Source organism: Myxocyprinus asiaticus, chromosome 23 (assembly GCF_019703515.2).
Source record: "Myxocyprinus asiaticus isolate MX2 ecotype Aquarium Trade chromosome 23, UBuf_Myxa_2, whole genome shotgun sequence".
Lineage (NCBI taxonomy): Eukaryota > Metazoa > Chordata > Actinopteri > Cypriniformes > Catostomidae > Myxocyprinus > Myxocyprinus asiaticus.
This window is the reverse complement of record NC_059366.1, coordinates 23427112-23438693: the sequence shown is the minus strand read 5'-3', so window position 1 is coordinate 23438693 and position 11582 is coordinate 23427112. Positions and strand designations below refer to the sequence as shown.

Sequence of the window (11582 nt, the reverse complement as noted above, 5' to 3'; positions counted from 1 at the left end):
GTTTTAACTTAGGAAGTGTTCAGAAATCAATATTTGGTGGAATAGCCCTGATTTCAAGATGAATCTGCCCAATTCCAGACTTGGTGAAGCACCCTCAGATCATCACCAATCCTCCACCAAATTTCACAGTGGGTGCGAGATACTGTGGCTTGAAGGCCTCTTGGAATATCGGTGATGATCTGGGGGTGCTTCAGCAAGGCTGGAATCGGGCAGATTCGTCTTTGTGAAGGATGCATGAATCAAGCCACGTACAAGGTTATCCTGGAAGAAAACTTGCTTCCTTCTGCTCTGACAGTGTTCCCCAACTCTGAGGATTGTTTTTTTTCCAGCAGGACAATGCTCCGTGCCACACAGCCAGTTCAATCAAGGTGTGGATGGAGGACCACTGGATCAAGACCCTGTTGTGGCCAGCCCAATCTCCAGACCTGAACCCCATTGAAAACCTCTGGAATGTGATCAAGAGGAAGATGGGTGGCCACAAGCCATCAAACAAAGCAGAGCTGCTTGAATTTTTGCACCAGGAGTGGCATAGAGAGCATGTTAAGACGCATGAAAGCTGTGACTGAAAATCAGTGTTATTCCACCAAATATTGATTTCTGAACTCTTCCTAAGTTAAAACATTAGTATTATGTTGTTTTAAAATGAATATGAACTTGTTTTCTTTGCATTATTCAAGGTCTGAAAACACTGCATCTTTTTTGTTATTTTGACCAGTTGTCATTTTCTGCAAATACATTTTCATGCTGTGAATGACAATATTTTTATTTGGAATTTGGGAGAAATGTTGTCAGTACTTTATAGAATACAACAAAAATGTTCATTTTAATCAAACACATACCTATAAATAGTAAATCAAGTGAAACTGATCATATGGCAGTGGTCTCTTAATTTTTTCCAGAGCTGTATATGTGTGAGTGTATGAATAGATAGATATAGATTTACTTAGAGATAATTATCTTTGAGCCTGGAAAATGTTTTGGGCATATTCTCTATGAACATGTGTAAACATATTCGTACAAAAAGATTTTCCAAGTTGGAAGCTCCAACTTTCAAATGTTTATGCATCTATTGCAAGCATCCTCACAACATTCTCCTTGATCCACTTCCTCGAGAACCCATGCCTCCAGAGTTGCCATAGAAACTTCCTCCACGACCTGCAGTGTTTTAATCCGCCCAAAACATAAGACACTTACACTTGAATGTTGGCTTCACACCTTTTCATCCATGCACTTAAATTAAATGAAAATGTATTATATAATAACAGAACATCCATGCAGTGATACTAACCCATTTCAGATGGCCCACTTGAAGTTGAATTCAAGAAAAGCTCTATGTACCGATGCTCTGCAAGGAGGATGACAATGCAGGGAAAAATAACTTGCAAAACGAATCACAAGGACAGTGATGCATTTTGATTTAGACATGATGCAATAGGTTAACAGTACTGATAATAAATGGACAATAATAAACAACTTACGCATATGATTCTTGTCTTTTGACATGGCAGACACAGCATCTTCGTGAGATCTAAACTTAACGTCTGCCTCTCCTGTAGACTTTCCATTGGGCCCTACATCAATGTGTACCCTCACAGGAATTAAAGGGGCAAAGAACTGAAAAAGATGACAGATCCTCTGACACAAGGGCAATAATTCCTTTGCTTTGAATAAAAAATCTAAAAGAATAAATTCACAAGAAATAGCAACACTGTGATAACTTTCTTACATTCGCGACATCTGCCTCTGTAGCACGGAAGGGAAGGCCTCTCATGTGCACAAAATGGCCACTGTGAAAGCCCGAGTTTGAATCACTGCTGTAACCATGACCCCCCATTCCTCCTCTTCCTCTATCACTCCGCACACGCTCCTCAAACATTCCATTACCAAAGCTGTAGTTGTTGAAGCAATTGTAATTGTCAAACCCACCATATCCTTTTGAATGAAATAAATAATAAGTCACATACTAGGGTTGTCAATGGATTAAATAATAGATCATTTTGAAACAAATTAATTGTCACATGATGATTAATGAATCGAATTAATCACATTTCAATATTTGCAAAGAAAGGCCCCAAATAAAAACAAATTCAATATATAATGATTAAAAGTATATATATATATATAATATATATATATATATATATTACTGTATATACACACACAAAAACACATACATTAATATAATTAAAATACATTACATTACTTTTGCAAAAAAGTAAAGGCAATACAAAAAGTGGCTTTACAAAGGAAATACATTGTTTATTTCCAGATCACTGAACAAGCCTTTTATTGGCCCACAGTCCACAACAATTTATTTTGCTACTGAGTTTGTCAATCTATCTGTGGTAGACTTATTAAGAGTGCTTTTCTAAGGACGTGTCTACATACAGTATAGACAGATGCTTTTGAAGCATCTAGCTTTGGTTGTCGCATCAAAAACAGCATTTTTAGTATGTTGTATCAAAGGGATAGTTCACCCAACAATGAAATTCTCTCATCATTTACTCACCCACATGCCATCCAAGATGTGTATGACTTTTTTCTTCTGCAGAACACAAACAAAGATTTTTAGAAGAATATCACAGCTCTGTAGGTCCATGTAATGCAAGTGAATGATGATCAGACCTTTGTATCTGCAAAAATCACAAAGAAAACAAAAGTAATCCATATGACTCCAGAGTTTAAATCCATATCTTCAGAAGCGACATGATAGGTGTGGGTGAGAAACAGAACAAAACTTAAGTCCTTTTTTACTCTAAATCTACACTTTGACTTTCAGATGTGAAAGGGAAACTAAACAGGCAACACATGTGACTTTCAGATGTAAAAGTTAAAGTGGAGATTTAGAGTAATAAAAAGGAATTATATTTTGATCTGTTTCTCACCCACACCTATTATATCGCTTCTGTTGATATTGATTTAAACACTGGAGTCTTAAGGATTACTTCTATGTTTCCTTTATGTGATTTTTGGAGATACAAAGGTCTGATCACCATTCACTTGCATTGTACGGACCTACAGAGCTGAGATATTCTTCTAAAAATCTTTGTTTGTGTTCTGCTGAAGAAAGAAAGTCGTACACATCTGGGATGGCATGAGCGTGAGTAAATGATGAAAGAATTTTCATTTTTGGGTGAAGTATCCCTTTAAGTTAAACGTAGTTTGAAACTTAGAAAAACACAAATGGAGACCCCTGCATTTGGAGTTGTGTTTGAATGTGTCCTCATCTTGTGCCGTCTGCTGTCAGTCAGTAAGTGTGGTTTGCCGCCTATACAGATGAAGTTGTGCTTAATGTCCCCTGCTGGCTCGTAAAAACATGGTCCTTCAAGTTTGAATTGCTCTGATGGTAGGAAAATTCCTTATTACAGTCCATGGGCATGAGTAATTGTGTTTTTTTGTATTTTTTATATAGTTAAATCGCACTGAATTAACATGTTAAATCAACAGCACTATTACATACTGCTCCAATCCAGTGAATATAAAGCCATTCTTTACACAATATGGTTATTACAGTATATTTTCCTGAACCCACTCATTGTCAATCTTTAAAACAAACCCCAGTAAAAACACTAATAAAATACCATACCACCACTGTAACCGCTTCCACTGCGCATCTGGTCCAAGACAGCACCTCCCCTTCCAGGCCCGGGCCCGAAGAAGCCCCCGCGTCCCATTATAGGTCTGTCATATGGACTGGGCCTCTGTCCCATCATCCTCCTGGGTACTTCATAGTACGCACACATTTCATTCCGGCTGCTCTTGAATATCTCTATGTACCTGAGTTTGTTTGAAATGTGGAGTGTTAATGAACTAACAAATATAAGCTGTTGAAAGAGTTTAACAGCAATGAGGAGCACTTAGGGGAAACAGTAATTGAGAACCACTGACTAATCATTATGGCATCACTATAACAGGCAGTTTATTGTCAGTTATTGACAGTTTATAACCACAAGGAGGAAGTAATAAGGTGCCTAAAATGCTTCCCAAAAGTGCAGAAAATTTAACTAAAAGCCATTTTCAGAAAGAAACTGAATTCTATTCTCATCTTGATGAAAAAGAAAATGCTCTGAAGTATTTTACAGTGGCTGTTTTAAAAAGGCTCCATTGCTTCTGCAGTATATGTTGGCCAACGTCATTATGACATCATATTTCTGCTGACATTACCAATAGCACCATTCATTTTGTCCCCCATGACACTGTTTTAACGTGAAATTCAATTATGCACTCCAAGAAAGATTCCAGAAAAATGTATGACCCCCCCCCACCCCACAATAGAGATAGCATTATCACCAAACCCAGTCTTGCCGGCCCCACCTGTGCCCTATTCTTTCCTTGTGTTTCCCCAGAGCCTTTTCTGCTATCTCCTTTGAGGCAAACTGCACGAAGGCTTCCCCTGTGCTCCTCCCCTGGTAGTCCATCGGCAATGTTATCCCATTTGGCACGATTTTCAACCCTTTAACCCAAGGACAAATAACCCCACATGGGGAGACATGTTAAAGAGCCGCAACATTCTCATCTGCAGAAAACAAATCCCCACCCAATTTAGCCCCTAAATCATTCCCTATTTCAGACAGAAAAGCCCTAGAGCACATCGCTAAGGATAATTTTCGTCCACATATATTTTCAAAGTTTTTGAACAAGAGAATTACATAAAAAGAGAATCAACACAGATCAAATAAGGTATCACAGTAGAGCTGCCTCAGGTTCTGGTGACATTCTTGAATTAACATTATGTAAAACAACCAAAACAAGCTCCAAATTTTGGTTTATATGAGAGATATAATGTTAAGCTTAGGCCTATATAAAAAGAGAAACCTTCGAAATAAGCTCTGACTGATTCTATAAAAGCATAATAAACCTTGATATCACTTCAGATAAACTTGCATATTAAAAATGTAGTGTTATGCAATTATATTGTTGTAAATAGACTGGTTTTCCTGACAATAGCTGCAAGCATGGGATGTGTTATAGCAGTGAAACAACAGATATACCTGAAAAGAACTGCAAAATTTCTTCTTTACTGCAGCCGAAAGGTAGTCCTCTCAGCCGCAACATGCTACCACTGCAGCTATCGTAGTCTGTTGGGCCGCTTTGTTTGAGCACCCAATCCATCTCACTGCGGTTGGACTTAAACACTATGGGAAAGGTCAAGTAATGCATAGGCCTAATCAACAAAACAATGCAATGAATAAATATTCAACTAACACAAGCACAAATTACATCTCATATGCTTCAATAGTGCTGTCCATGCTATAAAACAAGATAAGAGTTTTCTACAATTAATGAGAGAAACTGATAGAAGTCAAATGTACCTTCAATGTAACGATGACCCATGTATTTGCGGTCTTTAGCCAGAGCCTTTTTAAAGTCTTCTGATGTCTTTAGCTCCACAAATGCCTCTCCACTCGGCCTTCCCTCTTTGGAGAAGGTAAAACACACCCCATTCACTTTCCCCAAAATGTCACAATCTGTAAAATTCAAAAGGGAAAATAATGATCATCACAGCTCTTTTTCTGTACACCCACATGTATTAATGCAGGTTATACTTTCTTTAACCAGATGAGTGTATAACCATAGAGAAAACTACAAAAGATGCTTTCAGTTTAAGTAAATGAATACCAGAGAAAAAGGAGGCCACTTCCTCTTGTGTGCATGACCAAGGCAAACCACGTATCCGCACCACATATCCTTCATTGTGAGACATGTTTACCTTGTCAGGACTGTAACTGGAAAACACAAGCACACAAAATCTGATGAACAACCATGGTGTAAAAGGCATCTTATGTCTTTTGTTAGTGTAACATACACTCACAAGCACTTTATTAGGAACGGCTGTATAACTACTTATTCATGCGATTATCTTTTCAGCCATTCGTGTCGCAGCAGTGCAATGCATTAAATCATGCAGATACGGGTCAGGAGATCAAATTAATATTACATCAACTATCAGAATGGGGGGGGGGGGGGGGTAATTATCTCAGTGATTTGGAGCATGGCATGATTGTTGGAGCCAGACGGGCTGGTTTGAGTATTTCTCTAACTGCTGATCTCCTGGTATTTTCACGCACAACAGTCTATAGAATTTAGTAAGAATGGTGCCAAAACCAAAAAGCATCCAGTGAGCGGCAGAAACTCCTTGTTGATGAGAGAATGGCCAGACTGGTTTGAGCTGACAGAAAGGCTACAGTAACTCAGATAACCAGTCTGTACAATTGTAGTGAGCAGAATAGCATCTCAGAATGCACAACACGTCACACCTTTAGACGGATGGGCTACAACGGCAGAAGACCTAGTAGGGTACTTTATTAGGACCATAGTGTTCCTAATAAAGTGGTCAGTGAGTGTATGTGCTGTAACAAACCAACACCTAGTGGAACATTCGACCGCTTCTTTGATAGACAAAAATGCAGTCTAGGTAGGCAGCTGACTAGGTTTTAAAACAAAGCCATGTTGTCGCTAAGTCCAACGTATTGTGATCTAGTTAGGAGCATTGGCTTGTATTGCAAAACTGGCACCATCAATTCAATGTCAAACGACTTTGTTAGCTAGCCAGAGAACCACTACCCTCTAGGTCAAAATACAGGAGGCTTTAAAACTATAGTGACCAGCTATCAAAGTCTATTAGCATTCCAAAAGCCACACAGAACCAGTTCGGTCAAGTGTCAAACGGAACCGAAACCGGCTTATGTACTTCAAGCTGAAGGACTTGAACATACGCGAGATGTTCGCCTGACAGGAACCAACCGACAAGTTCACAGATCTGGTTTCCGGGACGAAAACCAGTACTAAAACGATCCAAAGTATGACATTTATATTCACAATTGAATCAGATTTGTCAACTAATACATGAAAAATGGAATATAAAGAAATATCACCACAAATATCTTTAATGAAGAGCTTCTTGTCGTCAATCGCCTGTCCTCTCCTGCAGAGCAGAACGTCGGAGTCTCGCGAGAACACGGCCTGTCTGAGGACATCGACCTCGCTGCAGGCACTCAGAACGGTCTGCGGTGTGAGGAGGGGATTTCAAGCAAAACTGCCAAATGCATTAAGGATAAGGCGTAAAATCTACAGTCAATAGACCTATATTTAATCCTGGACAATACTGCAACATGTCTCATTCGAACACTTCGCACACCATATCGTGACACGTGGTGGGGCCATGTGTAATCACGCGAGGGAGTTTTCTGCATATCTGCAGCTCGTATTTGTAACCATAATTTAAGGAATTGTTCACCCAGAATAAAAATTATCTCATCATTTACTCACCCTTATGCCATTTCAGATGTGTATGGCTTTCTTTCATCTGAAAAACACAAACAAAGATTTTTAGAAGAATATATCAACTTTGTAGGTTCATACAATATAAGTGAATTGTGACCAGAACTTTGAAGCTCCAAAAAGCACATCAATTCAGCATTAAATCGAAATCCAAATGGCTCCAGTGGTTAAATCCACATCTTCTGAAGCGATTTGATTGGTGTGGGTGAGAAACAGATCAATATTTAAGTCTTTTTTAAACTGTAAATCTACACCTTTGACCATTCCCGACCAGTAGGTAATGATATGCACATAGAAGCAAAATGTGGAAGTGAAACACTGGAGTCTTATAGATTACTCCTATGCTGCCTTTATGTGCTTTTTTGGGCTTCAAAATTCTGGTACCCATTCACTTGCATTGTGAGGAGCTGAGAACTTCTAAAAATCTTTGTTTGTGTTCTGCAGAAGAAAGAAAGTTATACACATCTAAGATGGCCTAAGGATGAGTAAATGATGAGAGAATTGTCATTTTTGGCTGAAATATCCCTTTAAGTAAATTATTGGTCAATTCTAATTATTAACCAATCCTGGAAATAATGTAATGTTTAAAGGTCGCTTAAATGGTCTTCTGACATTCTTTTGTGCAAAAGGACATTTTAAATAATAAAGAAGAACAATAAAAAAAAAAAAGTGATAGATTTACACAGTGCAAAGTATTGAAAATACTTTCAATGAGCTTAAATACACAATCATATAGAAACATACTGAAACTTTATGTCTGTAACTTTAAAATGAGGTGTTACACCACCAGGGTCAAAGTCTCAACATGCAATGCACTGGACTACAAATTCCTAAAAGCCACAAGACAAAACGTTTGAACAAGTTTTAATGGAGATTCCAATATTTATTGTTGATGCTTTTACCAATTTACCTTTCAAAGGAAATCCTGCTGCAGTATGTCTTTTAGAAAATGTAAGTAATGCATCACACAAGCAACATTCTTATTTCTTTTTGCACAGATATGTTTCTTATTGTTATATATCTAAATTAGTTTCTTGTTACAGATTTAGTTCTATTTCTTAAAAGTGTAAATGCGTTGTTACTTCACAATATTTTGAAATGTGTCTTTGTAATAAATGTAGGAACTGCAAGATGAACTTTATCAGAACATTGCTGCTGAAATGAATTTATCGGAGACTGCTTTTATCACAAGACAGGATTCTATGGATTTTTCCTCAGGTATTCTGCTGTTTGTGCAGTTTAGACACATGTAGTACAAAAAACTCTGCTGTCTGCTTTTGTGTTTGTAACCCTTTTGGCATTTAAAATTGTGCCATTAAAAATCGAGCTGTTTCTTTATTTATTTATTTTTTTAAAGTGCCAAAAGTTAATGTGCTTTGCATAAATGTGCCATAAATGTTTGTCATCAAATAGTTTTTGTGTATTTTGAAAGGAGCACGGTTTGAATTGCGCTGGTTTACCCCGAAAAATGAGGTTGCACTTTGTGGACATGCAACACTGGCCTCAGCAGCAGTGCTGTTTTACCTTAAAAGTAAGAAAAACTCATCCTTAGCCAAATCTTCAACCAAACATGAAACATTTAATTTTATGAAAACTATCCTAAAACCACATTTTCATCACATAGACAATGTCAACCCTGTTTTGGTGTTTGAGACAATGAGTGGTGAACTACATGTGCGTCAGCATGGAGAATCCCTAATAATGGACTTCCCCCTAAACAAACCAAAGCCCCAGGTATGACCACAGGAAACCTCCTTACTTAAGGACCCCTCCTTCAGCATAATCAATACAGACTCTAGTGTATTGTATAGTACATCAGGTAGCTGCTTTTTGTCTGAATTAGCACATTTTGTGCTTTATTTGCAGGACCAACCTGAAATCAAGGACCTTTTGAAGGCAAGTTTGCCAGTTAGTAATTTAGTATCATAATGCTTAATATGTCCCAAGTAGAAACAAGTCTCATTTTCTTTTTTTGGTACATCTGCAGGCTACTGTAGGAGGCTTACCCATTCATGATGTGTACTACTGTGCAACTACAAAGAAGCTGATGGTTCGTCTAGCTGACACATGCAACAGGTACTGCTGGACATTTCAGAGGCATTTCTGAAAATAACAAGAAAGGAAATGCCACGAATGATGCCACTGTGTTTGTGGGCATTAAATGAGAGAGGGTAGAAACATTAAATGTCAAGAGGGAGTGGAACAAGGAAAGACTGGTTCAAAGTAGAATAAAATCAGATGAAAATGAATCTACTGCAAAAAGTATGTGAAGTCCATTTTTTTTAAACATGATGTTGAATTGTACCAATAATAATGTGTGTGCAAGGACATGCATGCAGTTGTTAATTTTGTTAAAAAAAAAAAAACAAAAAAAAGGCTGCTCTCTGTTGTTTCCTTACCTAGAACATTTTTCCAGGTTTCTGACTGTTAGTTGTTGGTAGGTCTGAACTTACATCTTTGAAGCCAGAAGCAGAAGCTCTGCTGAAAAATGAATATACAGGGAAGATTAGAGGAGTCATTGTTACAATAAAAGGAGCACCGACCGAACAGCCTGGATATGACTTCTACTCCCGTTACTTTGCCCCTTGGTTTGGGATTCCTGAAGATCCGGTCACTGGTAAGTTTACTGTAAATGGTCACAAAGTTGAAACTCAATTTGATCAACCTAGAGTACATGTAGGAAATGTACTGAAGTTTCACCCAGCATGTGAATGTTATGTAAAGCAAGGCTATTTTACAAACCATCACAGATTCAAATGGTTTAAAGTGGAAATGCACTGGAAAGGAACAGAAATCAATACCTATTTGCTGTCAGCATTCTGTTATATAAATATGACAATTTTTTTAAACCTAAAATCTTTCCAAAAGGGTCTGCACATACCGTTCTTGCTGGTTACTGGTCTGAGAAACTAGGCAAAAAGAAAATGTTGGGTAATGGACTCCTTTTCCTTCACTGCATTGTTTTATCATACATGTATATTGCACACAAAATACAAATCAATTAAATATGGTGAATTTAGTTAAGGTGGGACTCTTTTTAATGGCAAAAAGTGTCCCACTTTACCTGTATTCACTCTTCATTAGGATTCACATTAAATGGAAATTAATACTGATATTAGGCTAAATAAATGAATTTGTTTAAAAGTTTCCTCACATAAGTTTACAGTATGTAAGGATAAGTAAATAATACGTACATGAATAAAATGGGGCGTTACTTAGAATAAGGGACTAACATTTGTTATATTTGTTTTTCCTGAGAAGCATACCAGTGTTCCAGTCGTGGAGGTGAGCTGGTGCTGGAAATCAGAGATGATGGTCGACTGGACATCAGTGGTCGGGCGCAGATCATTCTTCAAGGAACTCTCAAAATATAGACAAACACAGTTTCCTCAATGAATTTAAGAATAGTTTTGAAGGAAATCTAAATCTATTTTCTCTCTCACTTAAGAGCTGTAAACTAATGAAATGTTTGAATGCATTCACGTAATGGGTTGATACATTTAGCATGTGCCAAGTAAGAACTCCAAGAAATTATTGCATCTGAGATTAAATCTGTTGGAACAGGAGACTTAAATTTTGTAAACGTCTGATCACAGACTCAAAATGTCAATTGAAATGTTTAATTTTAATACAGCTTTTTTTATTTTTTTAGCATTCAATCAAAAATAAAAAAGTACATACAAAAATGGTCATCTTGTTTTCAATGAAAACACAACAAATGACATGTTTGGCCCTTGGAGGAGCAGATATACAAGGGTACGTAACAAGGTGGCCTCCGTCTGGCTGCTGATTTCACCTGTTTCTGTGGCAGGAACCTGCTAAAATTAACAGAGATTGATGATGAAAATGAATGCCAATCCAATATAGAATTCTATGACAATGTCAGAGAAACAAGTCTAAGAAAGTTAAAGAAGGTGTCAAGGAAATCAGGAAAAATGTTACTGGACTCCAGGCTGTGTCTGACACTCATTGCTCATGGACATTATCACACTACAGGGCACAAGATGCAAATTGTTACACCCAAATGGATGCAGCCATTGCTTAATGTGAATATTCACACAAAAGTATCACAAAATCATCTGTTTGTGTTTTGCTTAAACATTCACTGTATAAGGGACATTTAAAATCATTTAACCATTTTAGTCCTCCCCCTAAAATTTTATTACAGTCAGGCTGCATATTCAAACATCTAAAGATATTACAACTTGTTCTGTCTTTATAGAGTTTAAATTAAAAAAATAAAAAAAAAATTAAAAAAAGTGAAAGATATTTTCAAATATTTTTAATGAGTTTTAACACTA

General features: G+C 37.3%; 2 protein-coding genes across 3 annotated transcripts; one reads left to right on the top strand and one right to left on the bottom strand.

The window, feature by feature from the left end:
• Positions 1–180: 180 nt before the first annotated feature.
• LOC127413826 (heterogeneous nuclear ribonucleoprotein H3-like) lies at positions 181–7029 on the bottom strand. Of its 2 annotated transcripts, XM_051651272.1 has the most exons (10): positions 6876–7029; positions 5620–5726; positions 5313–5468; positions 4992–5135; positions 4315–4453; positions 3587–3777; positions 1727–1932; positions 1479–1614; positions 1289–1345; positions 181–1155 (listed from the first exon to the last, which is right to left on the bottom strand). In XM_051651272.1, exons 2-10 carry the CDS (start codon positions 5702–5704, stop codon positions 1082–1084), a joined length of 1188 nt encoding a protein of 395 aa, XP_051507232.1. In that variant the 5' UTR covers positions 5705–5726; positions 6876–7029; the 3' UTR covers positions 181–1081. The 2 variants fall into 2 exon arrangements, with proteins under 2 accessions (XP_051507232.1, XP_051507233.1); XM_051651273.1 differs by lacking the exons at positions 5620–5726; positions 6876–7029 and having other exon boundaries at positions 4992–5164; positions 5313–5460.
• A 1040-nt stretch (positions 7030–8069) lies between these two features.
• LOC127414029 (phenazine biosynthesis-like domain-containing protein) lies at positions 8070–10983 on the top strand. The gene is made up of 9 exons (XM_051651682.1): positions 8070–8232; positions 8403–8499; positions 8714–8812; positions 8906–9015; positions 9148–9177; positions 9269–9357; positions 9723–9898; positions 10150–10212; positions 10543–10983. The coding sequence occupies exons 1-9, from the start codon at positions 8149–8151 to the stop codon at positions 10653–10655; spliced, it is 861 nt and encodes a 286-aa protein (XP_051507642.1). The 5' UTR covers positions 8070–8148; the 3' UTR covers positions 10656–10983.
• The last annotated feature ends 599 nt before the right edge of the window (positions 10984–11582 follow it).

What these genes read in the sequence shown, in the direction of transcription:
- LOC127413826 (XM_051651272.1), bottom strand. Translation starts at nt 5,704, where the DNA reads ATGTCTCACAATGAAGGATATGTGGTGCGGATACGTGGTTTGCCTTGG. An exon ending in AGTGGCCTCCTTTTTCTCTG is followed by an intron (nt 5,469 to 5,619) that starts GTATTCATTTAC and finishes TGAATTTTACAG; the next exon opens with ATTGTGACATTTTGGGGAAA. An exon ending in CAGAGGCAGATGTCGCGAAT is followed by an intron (nt 1,615 to 1,726) that starts GTAAGAAAGTTA and finishes CATCTTTTTCAG; the next exon opens with TTCTTTGCCCCTTTAATTCC.
- LOC127414029 (XM_051651682.1), top strand. Translation starts at nt 8,149, where the DNA reads ATGGAGATTCCAATATTTATTGTTGATGCTTTTACCAATTTACCTTTC. An exon ending in TAAACAAACCAAAGCCCCAG is followed by an intron (nt 9,016 to 9,147) that starts GTATGACCACAG and finishes CTTTATTTGCAG; the next exon opens with GACCAACCTGAAATCAAGGA. An exon ending in CTAGCTGACACATGCAACAG is followed by an intron (nt 9,358 to 9,722) that starts GTACTGCTGGAC and finishes AGTTGTTGGTAG; the next exon opens with GTCTGAACTTACATCTTTGA.